This window comes from Salvelinus fontinalis, chromosome 20, assembly GCF_029448725.1.
Source record: "Salvelinus fontinalis isolate EN_2023a chromosome 20, ASM2944872v1, whole genome shotgun sequence".
Taxonomy (NCBI): domain Eukaryota; kingdom Metazoa; phylum Chordata; class Actinopteri; order Salmoniformes; family Salmonidae; genus Salvelinus; species Salvelinus fontinalis.
Genome location: NC_074684.1, coordinates 17703791 through 17729630, shown reverse-complemented (window position 1 = coordinate 17729630; position 25840 = coordinate 17703791). Strand labels below are relative to the sequence as shown.

Below are 25840 nucleotides of genomic sequence, written 5' to 3'. Positions count from 1 at the left end.
ACTCCTCTCCTGTCTCACATTTGGACTGCTACTCCTCTCCTGTCTCACACTAGGACTGCTACCCGTCTCCTGTCTCACACTAGGACTGCTACTCCTTGGGGCGAACAAATGACGGCCATTACAGGAACTTCAGCATCATTATACAGTTTGGATTGGACCACTGAGATGGTGGAGTGCAGTAGGAGAGTGTAGTGCTTTGAGATCTGAAAAGTACAGAAGCTTTGTGCCTTCACAGAGAAACCAATGAACAATAGTTCAACCAGCAATGTTTATAAGATTAATTATTTTCCAGATACAGAATATTATTGCTGTCAGTGTCCATAAAAGATTTAGATGCTTTAGTCACTGTTCTTGGGTTTTGGATTTCTGTATTCTGTTTATCAGTCAGGGGTTAGGGATGGAGAATAGTAATATTTAGGGTACACTATTGTTCCAGGGGGTACAAAAAGATAAAAATAGAGATAATGTACCTTCAGCGTTACAGTGCCTTCGGAAAGTATTCAGACCCCTTGACTTTTTCCACATTTTGTTACGTTACTGCCTTATTCTAAAATGGATAAAATAAAATCCTCATCTACTCACAATACCCCATAAGGAAAAAGCGAAAACCAGTTTTTAGAAATGTTTAAAAAACAAAAATACCATATTTACATACGTTTTCAGAACATTTGCTATGAGACTCGAAATTGAGCTCAGGTGCAATCTGTTTCCATTGATCATCCTTGAGATGTTTCTACAACTTGATTGGAGTCCACCTGTAGTACATTAAATTGATTGGACATGATTTGGAAAGGCACACACCTGTCTATAGAAGGTCCCACAGTTGACCGTGCATGTCAGAGGAAAAACCAAGCCACGAGGTCGAAGGAGCTCAGAGACAGGATTGTGTCGAGGCACAGATCTGGGGAAGGGTACTAAAACATTTCTGCAGCACTGAAGGTCCCCAAGAACACAGTGGCTTCCATCATTCTTAAATGGAAGAAGTTTGGAACCACCAAGACTCTTCCTAGAGCTGGTTGATGGGCCAAACTGAGCAATCGCGGGAGAAGGGCCCTTCTCCCGCGATTGCACAGTTTGGCCCATCAACCAGGTCAGGGAGGTGACCATATCCCCCCACAAGCCGATACCACGACGGCCCTCAAGGAACTTCACTGAACTCTATGCAAACTGGAAACCATATATCCTGAGGCTGCATTTATTGTAGCTGGGGATTTTAACAAAGCAAATTTGAGAACAAGGCTACCTAAATTCTATCAACATATTGATTGATGCACTCGTGCGGGCAATGCATGGGATCACTGCTACTCTAACTTCGGCGATGCATACAAGGCCCTCCCCCGCCCTCCCGTTCGGAAAATCCCAAAACTCCATTTAGCCCCTACTGTCCTATAAGCAGAAACTCAATTGGGATGTTCCCGTGACAAGAACTATTCAATGCTGGTCTGACCAATCGGAATCCACGCTTCAAGATTGTTTTGATCACGCGTACTGGGAATGTTCCGGGCAGCCTCAGAGAATAACATCGATTTATACGCTGATTCGGTGAGAGAGTTTATAAGGAAGTGCACTGGAGATGTTGTACCCACTGCGATTATTAAAATCTACCCTAACCAGAAACCGTGGATAGATGGCGACATCCGCACAAAACTGAAAGTGCGAACCACCGCATTTAACCATGGAAAGGTGACTGGGAATATGGCCGAATACAAACAGTGTAGTTATTCACTCCGCAAGGCAATCAAACAAGCGAAATGTCGGTATAGGCACAAAGTGGAGTCGAAATTCAACGGCTCAGACACGAGACGTATGTAGCAGGGTCTACAGGCAATTACAAACTACAAAAAGAAAACCAGCCACGTCACGGACACCGACTTCTTGCTTCCAGACAAGCTAAACACCTTCTTTGCCCGCTTTGAGGAAAATCTAGTGCCACCGACGCAGCCCGCTACCAAGGACTGTGCGCCCCCCCCCTCTCCTTCTCTGTGGCCGATGTGAGTAAGACATTTAAACGTGTCATAGTCAATCTCTCACTATCTCAGTCTGCTCTCCCCACATGCTTCAAGATGGCCACCCTTTTTCCTATACCCAAGAAGGCAAAGATAACTGAACTAAATGACTATTGCCCCGTAGCACTCACTTCTGTCATCATGAATTGCTTTGAGAAAATAGTCAAGGATCATATCACCTCCACCTTACCTGACACCCTAGACCCACTTCAATTTGCATACCGCCCCAATAGGTCCACAGACGATGCAATCGCCATCACACTGCACACTGCCCTATCTCATCTGGGCAAGAGGAATACTTATGTAAGAATGCTGTTCATTGACTCCAGCTCAGCATTCAACACTATAGTTCCCTCCAAGCTCATCATTAAGCTTGAGGCCCTGGGTCTCAACCCCACCCTGTGCAATTGGGTCCTGGACTTTCTGACGGGCTGCCCTCAGGGGGTGAAGGTAGGAAACATCTCCACTTCGCTGATCCTCAATACCGGGGCCCCACAAGGGTGGGTGCTCAGCCCCCTCCTGTACGCCCTGTTCACCCATGACTGCAGACGACACAACAGTAGTGGGCTTGATTACCAACCGCGACGAGACAGCCTACAGGGAGGAGGTGAGGGCACTCGGAGTGTGGTGTCAGGAAAACAACCTCTCACTCGACGTCAACAAAGGAGATGATCGTGGATTTCAGGAAACAGCAGAGGGAGCACCCCCCTATCCATAGGGGAGTTCAATACAGGTGTATCAAAGCTGGGACCGAGAGACTGAAAAACAGCTTCTATCTCAAGGCCATCAGACAGTTAAACAGCCATCACTAACACAAAGAGGCTGCTGCCTACATACAGACTCGAAAACATTGGCCACTTTAATAAATGGACCACTTGTCACTTTAATAATGCCACTTTAATAATGTTTACATATCTTACATTACTCATCTCATATGTATATACTGTATTTTATACCATCTGTTGCATCTTGCCTATGCCGCTCGGTCATAGCTCATCCATATATTTACAGTATATCACAAAAGTGAGTACACCCCTCACATTTTTGTAAATATTTGGGTATATCTTTTCATGTGACAACACTGAAGAAATGACACTTTGCTACAATGTAAAGTAGTGAGTGTACAGCTTGTATAACAGTGTAAATTTGCTATCCCCTCAAAATAACTCAACACACAGCCATTAATGTCTAAACCGCTGGCAACAAAAGTGAGTACACCCCTAAGTGAAAATGTCCAAATTGGGCCCAAAGTGTCACGATTTTGTGTGGCCACCATCATTTTCCAGCACTGCCTTATCCCTCTTGGGCATGGAGTTCACCAGAGCTTCACAGGTTGCCACTGGAGTCCTCTTCCACTCCTCCATGACGACATCACAGAGCTGGTGGATGTTCGAGAGCTTGCACTCCTCCACCTTCCGTTGGAGGATGCCCCACAGACGCGCAATAGGGTTTAGGTCTGGAGACATGCTTGGCCAGTCCATCACCTTTACCCTCAGCTTCTTTAGCAAGGCAGTGGTTGTCTTGGAGGTGGCTGGCTAATTGAGCCCAATTTGGAAATTTTCACTTAGGGGTGTACTCACTTTTGTTGCCAGCGGTTTAGACATTAATGGCTGTGTGTTGAGTTATTTTGAGGGGACAGCAAATGTACACTGTTATACAAGCTGTACACTCACTACTTTACATTGTAGTAAAGTGTCATTTCTGCAGTTGTCACGTTCCTGACCTGTTTTCCTTTGTTTTGTATTTATTTTAGTTGGTCAGGGCGTGAGTTGGGTGGGTTGTCTATGTGTGATTTTCTATGTTGGGATTTTGTGTTCGGCCTGGTATGATTCTCAATCAGAGACAGCTGTCAATCGTTGTCCCTGATTGAGAATCATACTTAGGCAGCCAGGGTTTCACTTGTGTTTTGTGGGTGTTTGTTCCTGTGGAGGTTTTGTTGCCACACAGGACGGTTTCGGTTTTGTCCCGTTGGTTGTTTTTGTATTTTGAAGTGTTTTGTTGATTTTCATTAAAAGAATGAACACTAACCACTCTGCGTTTTGGTCCCCACCTTCTGTCAGCGAGGACAGCCGTAACAGAAACACCCACCACAAGAGGACCAAGCGGAGTGGAGAAGGGCAGCGACAGCAGCAGAGACAGACAGAGGAATGGACATGGGAAGACGTCTTGAACGGCAAGGGTTGCTACACATGGGAGGAGATCCTGGCTGGAAAGGATCACCTCCCATGGGAACAGCTGGAGGCAGCGAGGAGAGCAGAGGCAACCGGAGAGAGGAACCGGAGGTATGAGGGTACGTGGCTAGCACGGAGCCCGAGAGGCTCACCCAAACATTTCTTGGGGGGGGGGGGGGGTGGCTAAAGGGGAGTGTGGCGAAGCCGGGTTGGATACCTGAGACAACTCCCCGGGCTTACCGTGGAGTGAGAGGGCGTCGTACTGGTCAGACACCGTGTTATGCGGTGGAGCGCACGGTGTCCCCAGTACGCGTGCTTAGCCCAGTGCGGGCTATTCCACCTTGCCGCTCTGGTAGGGCTAGGTTGGGCATCGAGCCGGGTGCCATGAAGCCGGCCCAACATATCGGGCCTCCAGTACGTCTCCTCGGGCCGGCGTACATGGCACCAGCCTTACAGGTGGTGTCCCCGGTTCGCCTGCGTAGCCCAGTGCGGGCTATTCCACCTCGCCGCACTGGCAGGGCTACGGGGATCATTCAACCTGGTAAGGTTGGGGAGGCTTGGTGCTCAAGAGCGCGTGTGCTCCTTCACGGTCCGGTATATCCGGCGCCACCTTCCCACCCCAGCCCAGTACCATCAGTGCCGACACCACGCACCAGGCTTCCAGTGCGTTTCCAGAGCCCTGTTCCTCCTCCACGCACTCTCCCTGTGGTGCGTGTCTCCAGCCCAGTGCCTCCAGTTCCGGCACCACGCACCAGGCCTACTGTGCGCCTCAGCAGGTCAGAGTCGGCCGTCTGCCCAACGCCGCCTGCGCTGCTTGCCTGCTCAGCGCTGCCCGAACTGTCTGCCTTCCCAGCGCTGTCTGAACTGCCTGCCTGCCCAGCGTGGTCTGAACTGTCTGCCTGCCCAGCGCTGCCCGTCTGTCCCGAGCCTTCAGAGCCGCCCAGCCAGGACCAGCCAGAGCCGCCCAGCCAGGACCAGCCAGTGGCGTCCAGCCAGGACCAGCCAGAGGCGTCCAGCCAGGACCAGCCAGAGGCGTCCAGCCAGGACCAGCCAGAGGCGTCCAGCCAGGACCAGCCAGAGCCGTCCAGCCAGGACCTGCCAGCAAGCCAGGAGCTGCCAGCCAGCCAGGAGCTGCCGGAGCCAGCCAGCCAGAATCCGGCAGAGCCTTCCGACAGCCAGGATCCGGCAGAGCCTTCCGCCAGCCAGGATCCGCCAGAGCCTTCCGCCAGCCAGGATCCGCCAGAGCCTTCCGCCAGCCAGGATCCGCCAGAGCCTTCCGCCAGCCAGGATCCGCCAGAGCCTTCCGCCAGCCAGGATCCGCCAGAGCCTTCCGCCAGCCAGGATCCGCCAGAGCCTTCCGCCAGCCAGGATCCGCCAAAGCCTTCCGCCAGCCAGGATCCGCCAGAGCCTTCCGCCAGCCAGGATCCGCCAGAGCCTTCCGCCAGCCAGGATCCGCCAGAGCCTTCCGCCAGCCAGGATCCGCCAGAGCCTTCCGCCAGCCAGGATCCGCCAGAGCCAGCCAGCCAGGATCCGCCAGAGCCAGCCAGCCAGGATCCGCCAGAGCCAGCCAGCCAGGATCCGCCAGAGCCAGCCAGCCAGGATCCGCCCCTCAGTCCGGTGCTGCCCCTCAGTCCGGTGCTGCCCCTCAGTCCGGTGCTGCCCCTCAGTCCGGTGCTGCCCCTCAGTCCGGTGCTGCCCCTCAGTCTGTTACTGCCCTTTGGAATAGTGGGATTGACATGGAGGGTGGATATTGGGAGGAGGCCACGGAAGCGGGGTTTGACTATGGTGGGGTGGGGACCACGACCAGCGCCAGAGCCGCCACCGTGGACAGACGCCCACCCAGACCCTCCCCTAGACTTTGTGCTGGTGCGCCCGGAGTTCGCACCTTAAGGGGGGAGTTCTGTCACGTTCCTGACCTGTTTTCCTTTGTTTTGTATTTATTTTAGTTGGTCAGGGCGTGAGTTGGGTGGGTTGTCTATGTGTGATTTTCTATGTTGGGATTTTGTGTTCGGCCTGGTATGATTCTCAATCAGAGACAGCTGTCAATCGTTGTCCCTGATTGAGAATCATACTTAGGTAGCCAGGGTTTCACTTGTGTTTTGTGGGTGTTTGTTCCTGTGGAGGTTTTGTTGCCACACAGGACGGTTTCGGTTTTGTCCCGTTGATTGTTTTTGTATTTTGAAGTGTTTTGTTGATTTTCATTAAAAGAATGAACACTAACCACTCTGCGTTTTGGTCCCCACCTTCTGTCAGCGAGGACAGCCGTAACATCAGTGTTGTCACATGAAAAGATATACTCAAATATTTACAAAAATGTGAGGGGTGTACTCACTTTTGTGATATACTGTATATGTACACATTCTTATTCCATCCCTTAATATTTGTGTGTATTAGGTAGTTGTTGTGTAATTGTTAGATTACTTGTTAGATATTACTGCACTGTTGGAACAAGAAGCAATCGCATTTCGCTACATTCACATTAACATCTGCTAACCATGTGTATGTGACCAATACAATTTTATTTGATTTGACCAAGAACCCGATGGTCACTCTGACAGAACTCTAGAGTTCCTCTGTGCAGATGGGAGAACCTTCTAGAAGGACAACCATCTCTGCAGCACTCCACCAATCAGGCCACTCCTCAGTAAAAGGCACATGACAGCCCACTTGGAGTTTGCCAAACGGCACCTAAAGACTCTTAGACCATGAGAAACAAGATTCTCTGGTCTGATGAAACCAAGATTAAACGCTTTGGCCTGAATGCCAAGCGTCACGTCTGGAGGAAACCTGGCACCATCCTTACGGTGAAACATGGTGGTAGCAGCATCATGCTGTGGGGATGTTTTACAGCAGCAAGGACTGAGAGACTAGTCAGGATCAAGGCAAAGATGAACGGTGCAAAGTACAGAGAGATCCTTAATGGAAATCTGCTCCAGAGCACTCAGGACCTCAAACTGGGGCAAAGGTTCACCTTCCATCAGGACAACGACCCTAAGCACACAGCCAAGACAACCCAGGAGTGGCTTCGGGACAAGTCTCTGAATGTCCTTGAGTGGCCCAACCAGGGCCCGGACATGAACCCGATCGAACATCTCCGGGCATGTGCTGACCAACTGGCAGGTGTCTTCACTGACATTTTCAACATGTCCCTGATTGAGTCTGTAATACCAACATGTTTCAAGCAGACCACCATAGTCTCTGTGCCCAAGAACACAAAGGCAACCTGCCTAAATGACTACAGACCCGTAGCACTCACATCCGTAGCCATGAAGTGCTTTGAAAGGTAGGTAATGGCTCACATCAACACCATTATCCCAGAAACCCTAGACCCACTCCAATTTGCATACCGCCCAAACAGATCCACAGATGATGCAATCTCTATTGCACTCCACACTGTCCTTTCCCACCGGGACAAAAGGAACACTTATGTGAGAATGCTTTCATTGACTACAGATCAGCATTCAACACCATAATACCCTCAAAGCTCATCACTAAGCTAAGGATCCTGGGACTAAACACCTCCCTCTGCAACTGGATCCTGGACTTCCTGATGGGCCGCCCCCAGGTGGTGAGGGTAGGTGGCAACACATCTGCCACGCTGATCCTCAACACTGGAGCTCCACAGGGGTGCGTGCTCAGTCCCCTCCTGTACTCCCTGTTCACCCACGACTGCATGGCATGGCCAGGCACGACTCCAACACCATCATTAAGTTTGCAGACGACACAACAGTGGTAGGCCTGATCACAGACAACGACGATACAGCCTATAGGGAGGAGGTTAGAGACCTGGCCGTGTGGTGCCAGAATAACAACCTATCCCTCAACGTAACCAAGACTAAGGAGATGATTGTGGACTACAGGAAAAAGAGGACCGAGCACGCCCCCATTCTCATCGACGGGGCTGTAGAGGAGCAGGTTGAGAGCTTCAAGTTCCTTGGTGTCCACATCAACAACAAACTAGAATGGTCCAAACACACCAAGACAGTCATGAAGATTGCACGACAAAACCTATTCCCCCTCAGGAAACTAAAAAGATTTGGCATGGGTCCTGAGATCCTCAAAAGGTTCTTCAGCTGCAACATCGAGAGCATCCTGACTGGTTGCATTACTGCCTGGTATGGAAATTGCACGGCCTCTGACCGCAAGGCACTACAAAGGGTAGTGCGTACGGCCCAGTACATCACTGGGGCTAAGCTGCCTGCCATCCAGGACCTCTAAACCAGGCGGTGTCAGAGGAAGGCCCTAAAAATTGTCAAAGACCCCAGCCACCCCAGTCATAGACTGTTCTCTCTACTACCGCATGGCAAGCGGTACCGGAGTGTCAAGTCTAGGACAAAAAGGCTTCCCAACAGTTTTTACCCCCAAGCCATAAGACTCCTGAAAAGGTAATCAAATGGCTACCCAGACTATTTGCAATCCAAATGACGGTTAAGATTTTAAGTTGCAGTTTCTTTTCATTTTCCTCTTTGTACGCTGCTGCTACTCTCTGTTTATCATATATGCATAGTCACTTAAACTATACATTCATGTACATACTACCTCAATTGGGCCGACCAACCAATGCTCCCGCACATTGGCTAACCAGGCTATCTGCATTGTGTCCCGCCACCCGCCAACCCCTCTTTTACACTACTGCTACTCTCTGTTCATCATATATGCATAGTCACTTTAACCATATCTACATGTACATACTACCTCAATCAGCCTGACCAGTGTCTGTATGTAGCCTCGCTACTATATATAGCCTGTCTTTTTACTGTTGTTTTATTTCTTTACTTACCTATTGTGCACTATTGGTTAGAGCCTGTAAGTAAGCATTTCACTGTAAGGTCTACACCTGTTGTATTCGGCGCACGTAACAAATAAACTGATTTGATTTGATCTCTGGAGAGACCTGAAAATAGCTGTGCAGCAACGCTCCCCATCCAACCTGACAGAGCTTGAGAGGATCTGCAGAGAAGAATGGGAGAAAATCCCCAAATACAGGTGTGCCAAGCTTGTAACGTCATACCCAAGAAGACTTGAGGCTGTAATCGCTGCCAAAGGTGCTTCAACAAAGTACTGAGTAAAGGTTCTGAATACTTATGTAAATGTGATATTTCAGAAATATTTTTTTTTATGGGGTATTTGTGTGTAGATTGATGAGGGGAAAAAACGATTTAATACATTTTGGAATAAGGCTGTAACCTAACAAAATGTTCCCTATGTTGGCAGTCGTTCTAAATGCAGGTTGCAGGTGATTAAAAGTTCAAATTTTGGGATATCCTAACTGGCTGGATTCCAATAGGAAACATATAATTTTGCAAGCCAACGTAATGCGACTTGCCCAATGTGGCCCGCAAACCAACAGTTTCAGACCACAGTGTTGGGGTAAAAATAGGCTGTCAAACTATGGCTTTATGATATACAGTACCAGTCAAAAGTTTGCACACACCTACTCATTCCAGGGTTTTTCTTTATTTGTACTATTTTCTACATTTTAGAATAATAGTGAAGACATTAAAACTATGAAATAACACATGGAATCATGTAGTAACCAAAAAGGTGTTAAACAAATCAAAATATATTCTCAAAAATAGCCACCCTTTGCGTTGATGACAGCGTTGCACACTCTTGGTATTCTCTCAACCAGCTTCACCTGGAATGCTTTTCCAACAGTCTTGAAGGGGTTCCCACATATGCTGACACTTGATGGCTTCTTTTCCTTCACTCTGCGGTCCAAATCATCCCAAACGATCTCAATTTGGTTGAGGTCGCGTGATTGTGGAGGCCAGGTCATCTGATGCAGCACTCCATCACTCTCCTTCTTGGTCAAATAGCCCTTACACAGCCTGGAGGTGTGTTGGGTCATTGTCCTGTTGAAAAACACTTTTTGGTTACTACATGATTCCATATTTGTTATTTAATTGTTTTGATGTCTTTACTATTATTCTACAATGTAGAAAATAGTCAAAATAAAGAAAAACCCTTGAATGAGTAGGTGTGTCCAAACTTGTGACAGGTACTGTATGTAATGTATTGTCATAAAGAGCTTCATTTCAATGATAAAATATTTACTTAGGCACTCACTTGGTGAAGGCTACAGGACTGAAAGCCATGAAGGCAACAACCATGTCTCTGTCACTAGCAAAAGCAGTCATGGGTGGTACCGGTAACTCTGATATTCACTTGAAAGGCACCCTGGTAAATATGCAAATAAGACTTTACACCCTACAGTGTTAAAAAAACACCCCAAAACTTTTTAGAGATACATTTTTGCCACTTTACAGAAGCAAACAGCGTTGTCACTATGGTGGTACCCTAAGAGGCACATTTTTACCTTTTCCAAAGGTACTCTTTTCTACCTGTACTATCTTGCCCCCTAAGGTACACTGTTGTCTCTTTTAGTTAAGGTATTAACTGCAAGGGTACAATTATGTACCTATAACTAAAGGTACAAAGGACGTACCTTACATGGTCCCACTACAGTGACACGCATTTGTACCCCCTTTAAGAACACATCTAAACCTACATTTATTTCTGATTGACATACGGATACTCTCTGCAGTAGTGTGAATATATTTAGCCCCAATCCTACACAGCTCCCTGTTTGTTCAATAAAGTGTGACAGCCCAGAGAGGTATAGAGATCACTGATAATGGAATGTGTTGTCTTGTCCTCCATGCGCCACAACAAAGGAACAAATTATTCCTAGATGCAGCTGACAGACTGGGTGCTTTTAACACAATTATATTTTTAGTGCCTTAATTGCAGGTAAAGCACTGGCTGCTAACTACCCATTTTTCCCCTGCAGAAGACAAAGCCAGTCTGATTGCTGCCTGTCGCAGAACCCTACACTCCTCTTCTCCTTGTTTATTCAGTCTCAGCCAGTCCAGAGCTTTATACAAAGGCAGGAGGGGAAAAAGAAAAGATCCGTGTGATGCTACTTTCATTTCACATCAGAAGGCAGGCAGGCAGGCAGCCACGCGTCAGAGCCTGTGGTTGTTGCCTCCAGAATTTCCCCCATGATCCACCTGCCTCTGTGCCATGCTCAGCTCCCCTCCCAGCCTCCTGCCTTATAGGGACCAATCACATGGAACTTTTCTTTCTTTCGTGTCTCTGACAATTAATGGACTGAGACCCCTCCTTGTTTACCGTTCAAGAGTTATTCACTCTCACCCAGAGATTGAGGATTCTGCTAGGCGTCACACATCGTAAATGTCTCTCTTCATTCCCCTTAGCTGATGCAAATGGCTCACTCACTCCATCAATTGTCAGTGTTATGAATAGGAGGACATTCTTACTATCGAAGTCATATTAAGCTGATTACCAGAAGGAATCAGAAGTTCACTGCTTTTCTGGCTCCGTGTGAACTCCTTCCTCCATTAAAAGAAGAGCTGAGAGCCCCTGACCACCCTAATAGCAGCCAACCCATCCTTACATCCTTCCCTCTGCTCTGCCCTGCTCTCTGTCCCCCAAGCTGGCATGCTGGTGGTAACAGTCTGTCTGTTCCTAATGAGGATCCAGAGGATCCTTCCCCCCACCCAGTCAGCCTTGACCCTGTAGCCCTCTACACTGCGGGTGAGATCCCAGCCATCCAGGACGTACATGCCAGGCAGTGTCTGAGAAAGGCCCGAAAAATTGCGAGCCCCCCATGCCAGCCCCCCACGCAGCCTGTTATCACCCAGCCCCCCACCCAGCCTGTTATCACCCAGCCCCCCACCCAGCCTGTTATCACCCAGCCCCCCACCCAGCCTGTTATCACCCAGCCCCCCACCCAGCCTGTTATCACCCAGCCCCCCACCCAGCCTGCTATCACCCAGCCCCCCACCCAGCCTGTTATCACCCAGCCCCCCACCCAGCCTGTTATCACCCAGCCCCCCACCCAGCCTGTTATCACCCAGCCCCCCACCCAGCCTGTTATCACCCAGCCCCCCACCCAGAACTCCCACCCAGCTGGCCCAGTTCAGACATGGGCCTGAACACAGAAAGGAGGAGAAGAAAGGAATTTAGGGGATGAGTGGATGGCGCATGCCAAACGTTCTGCCTGGGGCCAGTCTACGTTTCCTCTCACACACAGCGCTCACGCCTTCACCATCCGTGCGGTCGCATGGCCAACCGCCCCCCCACGACATCACCCCTCCCTCCCCCTGCTCCTCCCCCTTTGTTATGGAATACATTTTTTCGAATAAAATGGTTGCCAGATAATGGATTTTTCCTTTATTCATTGGATGCACTGAGTGATGACTCTCCGGGCAGTTCTTAAACTTGATTTACAATTAAACTGAGTCAGACTATTTTCTAATGATTCTTAGTGGGGCAGATTTTATTTCACAAAGCTCTGTTATTAACACACCCTGGCTTTTCTCGGTCCCTGTGGGATGGCTAAAATGCTTTGTCCTTTTTTTCCAGCAATGAGTAAGCCCCTTTTTTCTCCAATGAGGCAGTTTGGCATTTTCACAGTGGCGCAAACGGGCACACTCATGCACACACACTTATGTTAATTTAAATACCAGTCATTAGTTTCTATGATCAGATGTGAACCTCCCACCTCTCCTCTCCTCTCCTCTCCTCTCCTCTCTTCTCTTCTCTTCTCTTCTCTTCTCTTCTCTTCTCTTCTCTTCTCTTCTCTTCTCTTCTCCTCTCCTCTCCTCTCCTCTCCTCTCCTCTCCTCTCCTCTCCTCTCCTCTCCTCTCCTCTCCTCTCCTCTCCTCTCCTCTCCTCTCCTCTCCTCTCCTCTCCTCTCCTCTCCTCTCCTCTCCTCTCCTCTCCTCTCCTCTCCTCTCCTCTCCTTTCCTTTCCTTTCCTCTCCTCTCCTCTCCTCTCCTCTCCTCTCCTCTCCTCTCCTCTCCTCTCCTCTCCTCTCCTCTCCTCTCCTCTCCTCTCCTCTCCTCTCCTCTCCTCTCCTCTCTCTCTCCTCTCTCTCTCTAGGCCAGTTGATGCATAGGTTGACCCCTCTGTAGATTTAGATCATAGTGAAATGTGAAGCCTCAGTGTGCAGCATCTGTGCCTGGGCCCATTTCCCCTCTTTGTGTGTCATGTTGATGGGGCTGGCTGGCCAACAGCTAAGCAGGTGTCTGTAAGTGGAGAGAGACCAGGATGTAACTTGATAATGGGGAGTGCTCTGAGTGTGTTTGTATTGATGTTCTCTGTCTTTGTATGACAGTGGAATGACTGCAGGGGGATACTGGAAGCTGTTGTTTATGTGCATTCTCTTTCTCTCTCTCTCCCCTTTTCCCCTTCTTTCTGAGATTTATCTCTCTCTCTCTCTCTCCCATTTCCCCTTCTTTCTGAGCTTTATCTCTCTCTCTCTCTCCCCTTTTCCCCTTCTTTCTGAGCTTTCTCTCTCTCTCGCACTTTCTCTCTACCCTTTTTCCTTTCTTTCTGAGCTTTATCTCTCTCTCTCTCCCCTTTTCCCCTTCTTTCTGAGCTTTATCTCTCTCTCTCTCTCTCCCCTTTTCCCCTTCTTTCTGAGCTTTATCTCTCTCTCTCCCCTTTTCCCCTTCTTTCTGAGCTTTATCTCTCTCTTTCTCTCTCCCCTTTTCCCCTTCTTTCTGAGCTTTATCTCTCTCTCTCCCCTTTTCCCCTTCTTTCTGAGCTTTATCTCTCTCTTTCTCTCTCCCCTTTTCCCCTTCTTTCTGAGCTTTCTCTCTATCTATCTCTCTCTCTCCCCTTTTTTCCTTTCTTTCTGAGCTTTCTCTCTATCTATCTCTCTCTCTCCCCTTTTTCCTTTCTTTCTGAGCTTTCTCTCTCTCGCACTTTCTTTCTCTCTCTTTCTCTCTCTCTTGCACTTTCTCACTTTCCTCAAATGTCCATGACAGGGAGTTATGTTTGAGTGATTAATTAATCCTTGATGCTCCAAGTTGCCATCTACCCAGTGACACTAAACTGTGGCAGCAGCTTCAAAGCCTGAACACAACGCAACCAACTACGGCGAAGAATGTGAAGTACTCTCAGTTTGAAATATTCCTTTTGTATTAGGCATCTTGCTGAATTAGCCTCCCAGTCACAGAGCCATGAAGCTGGAGAGAATATACTGTAGTGTAAGCAGCACAGGATACTCAAGTGAGCTTATTGACTATGCTAATGGCCTAACATTAAAAGCACTCCGGATGACATTGCTTGTGTGTGTTTCTCGTCTCTCCACCCCACCATTGACTGTAATGGATGGACAGAATGGCCGGGCTAGAACGGCATGTGGCCAGTCTCCCTTCTTGTGGATACTGCAAAGTGTTCTTAAGGCTCTCACACGTACTGTTTCTTTTAACCGGTCACGCCATGTTGTAATGAGAGGGAGGCAGAGGAGAGGAGGGGAAGAGAGGATAGAAGAGAGGAGGAAGGGAAATGAGAAAAGAGGGGGTGAGATAGAGAAGAGGGAAAGGGAGGAGAGGAAGAGAAGAGGGAAAGGGAGGAGAGGAGAGAAGAGGGAAAGGGAGGAGGGGAACAGAAGAGGGAAAGGGAGGAGAGGAAGAGAAGAGGGAAAGGGAGGAGAGGAGAGAAGGATATAAACGGTAGCTGTGGCCGTCACCTCCCACGCTGATCCAGGAGGCTTTTGTCTCGCTGGCGGCTCGCTATGATGTTCACTGTGCCACACACACACAAACACACACACACACACACACACACACACACACACACACACACACACACACACACACACACACACACACACACACACACACACACACACACACACACACACACACACACACACACACACACACACACACACACACACACACACACACACTGCATCAATAATCACCTGAAACAATGACACACACAGCGGTACAAAAGCTGATGTTTTGATTCCTGGGTTCTCATTAAGATCAGAGTGACGCCTCTATGCTATCTATAACATGGCTGCCCACGCTCCTACATCATATCATCAGCTCTGCTCCTGTTTGGGTCAACATAGTCCCTCTCTACCTTTCTTTTGTCTGACCCTCCATACTTTTTGTCTGACCCTCTCTTTCTCTCTAATTTTGCTTTCTTCCCACTATCTCTCCCCCCTCTCTCTCTGTCTCCCCCTTTCTCTCACCCTACAATCTGTTCGTGATTGCGGTGAGGTGGGTAGCTCCAGCAGGCAGACATCGTTCAGCTGTGTCTCCTGAGTCATCGTCAGGACAGGCCGGGTGTAATGGTGTGGAACCGGCCAAGGTGAATGGTTATTACTTATTGACTTCCTGATTGCTGGGTGGGGATGCACAGTCTTTTATGGCCCTATGGAAGACTGAGCAGAGCAGTCTGACCATCAGAGCAGATGCATCACTCTGTAAAGATGCATCGCCGGCAGAGCTTTACAAGCATTTCGCTGCACCCGCTATAACATCTACTAAACTGTGTACGCGACCAGTAAATATAAACTTTGATTTGAATGTGTTCCAGACAACGTTTGGATTGGTTGGGTGATGGTTATCGTTTAGTAAGGATTTGTTTTGTGATGTTTTGTTGTTTTTATGTCATATCGAAGGCTTGGAATAGAAAATGTAATTGCATACTTACATTGTAGCCTAATAAATGGTTTACAGTATATGAGAGACTTGACTGTTTCCAACGGAATAACCACAATTTACGATGAGGTCCTCTATATCAGGGCTCCAGACTAATAATTTCTCGTAGTGGCACTGGTGCTGCTAACTTTTCTGTTGGTGCTACCAGCCCACGATTTGGTCGCACCCTAAACGATGGTGGTGTCACGCAATAGAAAACATACGTAATCATAGTATATAGTCGTTACTATTACATTATAAATAAGTCTAATAGACTACTAAAATGGTATTCAACAAATACGTGGTTTCATCTAACATGTCCAAGTAGGAATGCATTATTTTTTTGATGAGCAACATAATCCATTGTTGTCATGAATGTGATGTTGACATTTAGGCTAATGTTATATTTTACTGTCAAATGTTTTTGTTAAAAGTAGATGAATATCCCTACATCTTTATGTGCACTAATATCGTAGGCTAGCACAAGAGCTGGATTGTGAACTCTAAATATAATACCCGCTGCTAGTAGCAATGTAATTATCCAACAGTTTATTTTATGTCCTAAAAACAACGTAGCAGTTTAGACCTATTATGCTATCGCAATGGCCAATGCGCATTTCGCATGGGCTGCTCCATATCTCAAAATGGTTAATGCTATCCGGGGTCCTTGGGACGTCCCTAACCCTAACCTTAACCCCTACCTAATCCTGTTTAGACTTTCCCATATCAAATAGCTCACTTGTAAAATTGTAACTATTGAGCTCAAGATTGAGATTATACCTACAGAAAGCTGAGACCCTTCCCCTTTTTTCCACAGGGGCAGCCATAGTTGCATCCAAAGCTGTGTTTGCATTTTGGAATGTTTTGAAATCGGAAGCCTTTTCTCTCCCAGAGCACATGGGGGAGAGAGGCTGGCTCATTATAGCAGCAGGCCACAGGGAAACAGGCACAGGGGCTGGGGAAAAAAACTTTTATTACAGGAATCATGAAGATAATATACTTTACTGTTTGACCAATCATGGTTTTAGCTGCCCAAAAAATAGAGTGAGGTTACAATGTAGAATGTGCAGATCGCACCGATGGACAAATTATAAATGTAATTCGAACAACCAAGTCAAATGTTTGCAAAATGCGACTAAATGTTCGCAGTCTAGAGCCCTTCTCTCTATATAAGGTACAAGACAACATTTAAACAATCAGGCGTTGGAGTATAAAGTCATACAGCCGTTGTGGCTAGCTTCTGTCTTCTCTCTATACTGTAAAAGCGGCAGCGTGTTCAAGGTCTTGTCCCTACAAGCCTGTAAGTACTTTAATCAAGGAGCCCTGGGCCAGCCAGGCAGCCACAGACACAAACGCAGCCCGTTGAATATTGTTTATGCCTGTCCCTTTCTGATGAGGTTAAGCTGTCTCTCCACAAAGCAGTGTAGAGACAAATGCACTAGGCCACCTATTCACCCAGCATCTCCCTTTGGCCGGGAACAAAAGGCCCAGCAGTGTGGCGTGCAAATTGAATGGCTCTCTCCCTTGTTGTTCCAGTGAGACTGCAGCAGATAATGTGGCTCTGAGGACAGCTAATTTCCCCCATGTCTCTGGCTCCTTTCAGAGAAACCATCCTTCCTGAGCCGGGGCCCATTGACGAGCTCTGCCTCTCTGCTCCTGGGGCTGTGGGGTCTTTGTCCACCCCCCTCCCCCCACCGTCCTCCTCTCCTTCCAGCACCCCCCACACACCGCCACCATCTTTTGTTGGTCTATAGTGCATTTGCTTCCTGGGTCTCCCCTCCTCTTCCTCTCCCTGACAAACTGGGTCTCTTTAATGGTTCTCCCAAATGCATCGATCGGGGCTAGGGGCCCTCAGAGACCTGGTAGGGCATGGCCCTAGGGAAGAGGAAAGGATGGAAGGGGGGGGGGGGCAGGTGGACGGACAGCAGTGACATGTTTAACCTCTGACTCTCTCTGGTTCTCTGAGTCACGCCTGCAGCTCATCCATAATGGCGACCTGCACGTGTCGCTCACAAAAGCTGTCAGTCACACTTCCCCCTCCCGTTTCCCCTCCCTTACTGTTGACGTTCAGAACAAGGGCAGGTGACCGCTGCGGCGGGCCGCTGATAAACGAGGTGTCACTCACACACACAAAGAGAGGGAGGGAGCGGCCAACGGTCAGCCCATCTGCAGGGAGGAGAGGAGATGCTAATCAATTCATTGAAACATTGTTTGAGACGCTGCTAGGATGGACACTATGACAGCCATAACTCGCACCGTTTGAAGGATTACCAAGTCATTATGCAATGCTTAGACTACTCCGTGGCCATCGTTTCTTCCGGAACTTCAAAGTGTGCACTTACTTTGACTTTGCTTATTGCACACATTGTAGGCATACATCTATATAATGTAGACTCTATAAAATGATATTCAGATCATATTGAAACATAATTGCTGAAGAACTATTGCATACAGGAAAAAATCGCGAGGGATGTATTCTTATTCTCTGAAATGTAGACCCAAGAGGGCATTATTCAATCTGTAGTTCTAGTTAATAATGTGTTGTTCTGAGGTTTTATCAGCAAAATTAAATAATTATGTGATCCTCAGAATTGGAATAGACTAAGCCATCTTCATTTAGTATATTGGGCTTGTTGAGACAAGCAGCCATCTTCCTGTTATTTTCTCTGGGTAGGTAGAGTTACTGTATGAACACTTTCAAAGCAGGATACTTTGGTAACCTAGGTACTTACTTCTTTAGATGACTTCCCAGAACCCCACTAAGGCGAGCCGGTGCCTGGCCAGCTGGCGGGCAGGTCAAGGTGATCAGAGGTACCCAGTGGGGAGGATATGAGGAACGGAGATCCACACTTTCATACTGAGGGAGAGGACAGAGAGGATGGAGAGGATGGAGAGGACAGAGAGGACAGAGAGGACAGAGAGGACGGAGAGGACGGAGAGGACGGAGAGGACGGAGAGGACGGAGAGGACGGACGGAGAGGACGGAGAGGACGGAGAGGACGGAGAGGACGGAGAGGACGGAGAGGACAGAGAGGACAGAGAGGACAGAGAGGACAGAGAGGACAGAGAGGACAGAGAGGACAGAGAGGACAGAGAGGACAGAGAGGACAGAGAGGACAGAGAGGACAGAGAGGACAGAGAGGCGAGCAAGGCAGCACAGCGGCCATTTGAACTGACTTTCAGCCTTGGAAAAGATTCTGCAGAGTCATTAGAGGAATGCTGATTAGACTCCTGCTGGCTTTTTAAATTGGATTCACAGGGAGGGAGACTCTCTTGGTCTGTATTGGGGTGGACTGGGCCCCTCGGGAGATGTGGGGGAAAGGGGGGCCGGAGGCAGGGCCAGGGTCTGGCCACAGTAGCAGGGGAGCACAAGGACTCTGGATCAGCATCTCTAAACGTCTCATTATCTACAGTTGAAGTCGGAAGTTTACATACACTTAGGTTGGAGTCATTAAAACTTGTTTTTCAACCACTCCACAAATTTATTTTTAACAAACTGTAGTTTTGGCAAGTCGGTAGGACATCTACTTTGTGCATGACACAAGTAATTCTTCCAACAATTGTTTACAGACAGATTATTTCACTTATAATTCACTGTATCACAATTCCAGTGGGTCAGAAGTTTACATACTGTAACGGCAGTCTAGCTCTTCCTCCTCAGACGAGGAGAGGCGAGAAGGATCGGAGGACCAATGTGCAGCGTGGTAAGTTTCCATGATTTAATAAGCACGAAAACTATACACAATACAAAATAAGAAAAATAACTAAACGTAACAATCCCATGTGGCACAAACACTGACACAGAAAACAACCACCCACAAATCCCCAACACAAAACAAGCCACCTATATATGATTCTCAATCAGGGACAACGATTGACAGCTGCCTCTGATTGAGAACCATATTAGGCTGAACACAGAAACAGACAAACTAGACACACAACATAGAATTCCCACCCAGCTCACGTCCTGACCAACACTAAACAAGCAAAACACATAAGAACTCTGGTCAGGACGTGACACATACACTAAGTTGACTGTGCCTTTAAACAGCTTGGAAGCTTTGACATAATTTGAGTCAATTGGAGGTGTACCTGTGGATGTATTTCAAGGCCTACCTTCAAACTCCGTGCCGCTTTGCTTGACATCATAGGAAAATCAAAAGAAATCAGCCAAGACCCCAGAAAAAAATGTGTAGACCTCCACAAGTCTGGTTCATCCATTGAAGCAATTTAACAAACACCTGAAGGTACCACGTTCATCTGTACAAACAATAGTACGCAAGTATTAACACCATGGGACCACGCAGCCGCCATCCCGATCAGGAAGGAGACGCGTTCTGTCTCCTAGAGATGAATGTACTTTGGTGCGAAAAGTGCAAATCAATCCCAGAACAACAGCAAAGGACCTTGTGAAGATGCTGGAGGAAACAGGTACAAAAGTATCTATAGCCACAGTAAAACGAGTCCTATATCAACATAACCTGAAAGGCCGCTCAGCAAGGATGAAGCCACTGCTCCAAAACCGCCATAAAAATGCCAGACTATGGTTTGCAACTGCACATGGGGACAAAGATCGTACTTTTTGGAGAAATGGTCTCTGGTCTGATGAAACAAAAATAGAACTGTTTGGTCATAATGACCATTGTTATGTTCGGAGGAAAAAGGGGGATGCTTGCAAGCCGAAGAACACCATCCCAACCGTGAGGCACAGGGGTGGCAGCATCGTGTTGTGGGGGTTCTTTGATGCAGGAGGGACTGGTGCACTTCACAAAAGAGATGACATCATGAGGAGGGAAAATTATCTGGATATATTGAAGCAACATCTCAAGACATCAGTCTGGAAGTTAAAGCTTGGTTGCAAATGGGTCTTCCAAATGGACAATGACCCCAAGCATACTTCCACATGTGTGGCAAAATGGCTTAAGGACAACAAAGTCAAGGTATTGGAGTGTCCATTACAAAGCCCTGACCTCAATCCTACAGAAAATGTGTGGGCAGAACTGAAAAAGCGTGTGCAAGGAAGGATGCCCACAAACCTTACTCAGTTACACCAGCACTGTCAGGAAGAATGGGACAAAATTCACCCAAATTCACCCTATTGTGGGAAGCTTGTGGAAGGCTACCCAAAATGTTTGACCCAAGTTAAACAATTTAAAGGCAATGCTACCAAATACTAATTGAGTGTATGTAACTTCTGACCCACTGGGAATGTGATGAAAGAACTGAAAGCTGAAATAAATAATTCTCTCTACTATTATTCTGATATTTCACATTCTTAAAATAAAGTGGTGATCCTAATTGACCTAAAACAGGGAATTGTTTCTGGAATTAAATGTCAGGAAATGTGAAAAAGCTTAGTTTAAATGTATTTGGCTAAGGTGTATGTAAACTTCCGACTTAAACTGTATCTTTAAACGCCTTCTAATATACCCAAAGCTAATGGTGTCAAGTCTATTGTTTCACTTATTTTCTGCAGTAGGTGGATTTGTGATGTTAGCTGCTTTTCAATGTGCTAGTTTCCAGGTCTTATTGTGGGTGTAGGGTTCTTCCTCTGGCGCGATCATGGTGTCGGGATTTAAGCATAGTGCATCATTTACAGCACTTTTCTGATTCAGCATCATGTACATGTTGAATATTAATCCATTCTTAGAAGTTTTTCTTTGCCCAGATCTGATCTAATCTGTGTTGTTTCAACACTCCTAACAACAACGCTGTCTGTCATTGGTTTGAGCCCATTTTGCCACCAAACTCATTTAGTCTAGCGGGACCAATAGGCAGTGTGTTAAGCCTTCTTGCTCACCCCAGAAGAAGTGTTGAGAAACTAATTTGCTGTTAGACACGCTTATAATCACCCTGCACTTCTGTTATAGCGATGTGGCAGAATTAGAGTGTGAGTGAATGTTTCAAGTTCAAGGGGAATCATAAGGGGAATTTTAATTTAGTGAGCATGTTGTTTTTCTTAATTGATTTGAGTGTGAGGGAGTAAAGGGAGTAATGTTCCCCCTGCAGAGTCTGCCACCACCATTATCAACAGTTAGTCACAGTGGAAGATGTGCATGGAGCCACACTGATATAGGGCCAATGATGGCTCCTGTGGCTCTTTAATGATAATGGCACTGTGAGTGTGTGTGTGTGTGTGCATGTGTGAGCACAAGCATCCTGTGTTATATAGTGTATGTACAGTATAGTGTATGTTTAGTATTTGTCTACATATGTCTCTCTCTCTCTCTGTGTGTGTGTGTGTGTGTGTGTGTGTGTGTGTGTGTGTGTGTGTGTGTGTGTGTGTGTGTGTGTGTGTGTGTGTGTGTGTGTGTGTGTGTGTGTGTGTGTGTGTGCGTGTGCGTAATCGATTGTCTGGTAATAATAGTCATTCATTCTCCTAAAGTCCCAGACAGACACCATTGCTGGTGCAAATGACCCAACTCACCCTGATGGCTGCAGCCAGAGCTAATTCCCCTCATCTCCTTTCCTCATCTCCTTTCCTCATCTCCCTTCCTCATCTTCCCTCCTCAGCTCCCCTACTCATCTCCCGTCCTCATCTCCCCTACTCATCTCCCCTCCTCATCTCCCCTACTCATCTCCCCTCCTCATCTCCCTTACTCATCTCCACTCCTCATCTCTAGTTACTCATCTCCCTTACTCATCTCCCTTACTCATCTCTACTCCTCATCTCTCTTACTCATCTCCCTTACTCATCTCCCTTACCCATCTCCCTTACTCATCTCCCGTCCTCATCTCCCCTACTCATCTCCCCTCCTCATCTCCCTTACTCATCTCCACTCCTCATCTCTCTTACTCATCTCCCTTACTCATCTCTACTCCTCATCTCTCTTACTCATCTCCCTTACTCATCTCCCTTACCCATCTCCCTTACTCATCTCCCGTCCTCATCTCCCCTACTCATCTCCCCTCCTCATCTCCCTTACTCATCTCCACTCCTCATCTCTCTTACTCATCTCCCTTACTCATCTCTACTCCTCATCTCCCTTACTCATCTCCCCTCCTCATCTCCCTTTCTTATCTCCACTCCTCATCGATTGTCTGGTAATAATAGTCATTCATTCTCCTAAAGTCCCAGACAGACACCATTGCTGGTGCAAATGACCCAACTCACCCTGATGGCTGCAGCCAGAGCTAATTCCCCTCATCTCCCCTCATCTCCCTTACTCATCTCCCCTCCTCATCTCCCTTACTCATCTCCCCTCCTCATCTCCCTTACTCATCTCCCCTCCTCATCTCCCTTACTCATCTCCCCTCCTCATCTCCCTTACTCATCTCCACTACTCATCTCCCCTCCTCATCTCCCTTACTCATCTCCACTACTCATCTCCACTTCTCATCTCCACTCCTCATCTCCCTTACTCATCTCCACTCCTCATCTCCACTCCTCATCTCCCTTACTCATCTCCACTCCTCATCTCCACTCCTCATCTCCCTTACTCATCTCCACTCCTCATCTCCACTCCTCATCTCCCTTACTCATCTCCACTACTCATCTCCACTCCTCATCTCCCTTACTCATCTCCACTCCTCATCTCCCCTCCTCAGCTCAGCTCGCCACCTCAGAACGCCTGCTAGGCTGCCCTCCCAGTCAACCTCACAGGGATTTGTTTGGGTGGGGGGCTGGCTTTTCAAAAATGTCCCTCTTAATCCTGTACAATGAATGAAGCTCTTAGAGACGAGCCAGTAGCCAGTGACATCTGCTGTGTGGATCTTCTCTGGGTGTCATGCTAGATACGACCTAAGCCGCAGAGCAGACCCTCTTTCTCCCCTTCTCTGCTGGGTTCATTCTGGAGCCTCGTGTTGCTTTTTGCCAAGGATACCCTTTTTACTCTTTCTAATCACTATGGCAGACACAGCCTATATACTTCCATTCCCTGGCATGAAGGCAGCCTTTAGAATAAACATGAGTCTGAAGTTTTGTGCTCTGACTGTGTTCTGCAGTGTGGGTGACTGTTCAAAGGCCTGTGTCATCACAAGTTGGAAAGTATTGTAACAAGTTGGAAAGTGTTGGAGTTTCAAGGAATCTCGACACACTAATTGAGTCATAATCATTTGGTGCAAAACATCTAGGCTGTATGAGTCTTTATGATTCACATATCTCCTAACCACCCCTCACTTTTATGTTTTAATGAGAAAAGTACGAGTATGCCTTTACATGCTAATGTTTGGTCTGACTGTAGTTTGTAGTTATGTGTGTGGAGGGGTAGAAGATGCTGCTCTCTGGTTCACACACACCGCCCACTCTTATTCACACAGGGGGAGAGATCAAGAGCCTCATCTGCCTCTCACACATCCAGGTGCAATCAAAGGGATGCATCCATCCCCTCACATTCTCTCTCTCTCTCTCTCTCTCTCTCTCTCCAGATTTTGGGCTGATGTGAGATGAGTCATAACACTCCAAATAACCTGAGCTGCTGTCGGTCCCAAATAGAACCCCCCCAGATGTTTGGGGAGGGGCTGATGATGTCAACATGGTGTGTGATTATCAGAACTCTGTAAGTCTCACTGTTCCTCACCTGGCAGAAACAGGCCAGTGACAGAAGGCAACAGGGCAGTGTGTGGTGAACATCAGGAACAACAGGCTGGAGATAAAGCAGTCATCACAGTCCTGCCTGCCTGCCAGTCATCGTCAGGCCTCTCCTCAGCTCCTCAGCGTATCAAGGCCTATTAGTCTCGCTTGGCACTACTTCCCCACTGTCAATGTTTCTCACTCTCAGTCAGACCGCATCCTGACTCTTTTCTTCATGTGGTTCACCACGCTCTCTTTCTTTCTCTCTCTATTTTTCTCTCCCCACCACCAGATCAGATCACTGCTATTATGGATAACAATAACAATGTTGGCAATAATGCCACCAATGAAACAGATAGTGTGATGATGGCAATCATTGTGATCTATGGGAGAGGGCCTGCAGCTGGATAGAGATCACAGGAGAGAGGGAGAGGAATCGGAGAGTGAGAGAGAGACAGAGAGAGAGAGATGGAGGGAGGGACAGAAGAGAAAGAGGCAGACAGAAGGGGAGGGAGACGGAGAAAGGGGGATTGATGTTGTTGCCTTAATTGCTGCTCAGATGAGGCAGTGTGTTCTTTCTCCCACCAGGGCTGTTATTAGAGCGGGGGAGGGGGCTGCTCCAATCAGAGAGAGCCAGGCATGAGCCGCACTGTCTCATTTATCAATGTCAGACCAGGCCGGTGAAGGCAGAGTCTGGGGGAGGGGGGCCGAGCCAGAGAACCACTGCCCAGGTCCCAGAGCATGTCTGCTGGCTGCAGGAGCACCACTCCCAGGGTTGCCCTACTAATCTGTACTGTAACGTGGTGGGGGGAACTGGTGGGGTGGTGGGGGGAACTTGGTGGGGATGTGAACCAGAGATAGCATATCGCTTCACACACACTCCACTGTGCTGCACCCCCATCCAGACACTCTCGCTCACACATACATGCACGCACGCACGCACGCACGCACGCACACACGCACACACGCACACACACACACACACACACACACACACACACACACACACACACACACACACACACACACACACACACACACACACACACACACACACACACACACACACACACACACACACACACACACACTCCCAATCGCCAGTCGTAGAGCCCCTCTGCCAGAGAGCGCCTTTGAATGAACGAGAGACAAAGCTGTGTGTTGCAGGCCTTTCTTCCTGTTCTGATCCCCTGCTTCTTACTTCCACTGAGTCATCTTTGAAGTTGCTCTGCTTAAGCCTCTGCCATGCCCTCTCATGGCATCGTTTCTCCCTCCGACTTGACGGAATGATTTCTGTCCTGCCTTTTCTTAAGCTGCAGAGTTAAACTGGCACAAGTTCATCCTCAGATCATCATACCCATCAAAGCACTTTTCAAAGGGAATGGCTATTGACCAAACGCCTGGTTCTGTATGGTGGTTGTAGACTGTAGAGGACTAGAGTCTCTTGGCTCGTTCTCAAAGTCTTCTGGGCTGTTGGACCACATGGTCTTCCTCCATCAAAGCCACTGCAGAGTAATCAATGATGACTCTCTTTTGGCCCTGCTGAGTTAAGCCTGTGTGCTAGAGTTTGGGCCTGGGTTGGGTTCCTCTTAATAGCCAGCACAGTGAGGCAAGAGGCTGACGGAGCACATTATAAACCCAATCAGTTCTCTGTCTGTGGAGAAGAATTACAGAGAATCA

At 47.9% G+C, this 25840-nt stretch overlaps 1 protein-coding gene across 8 annotated transcripts in view; it reads left to right on the top strand.

Moving 5' to 3' along the window:
• LOC129817427 (mitochondrial peptide methionine sulfoxide reductase-like) overlaps positions 1 to 25840 on the top strand; it is a 116130-nt gene that overhangs the window by 32582 nt on the left and 57708 nt on the right. For 2 of the 8 annotated variants that reach the window (XM_055872648.1, XM_055872649.1), the window contains one exon: positions 15234 to 15316. The exons of the other annotated variants lie outside the window; for them this stretch is intronic. In XM_055872648.1, coding sequence (XP_055728623.1) covers positions 15234 to 15316 — 83 coding nt within the window. The remainder of the gene's footprint in view (positions 1 to 15233; positions 15317 to 25840) is intronic. 8 annotated transcript variants of the gene reach the window in all.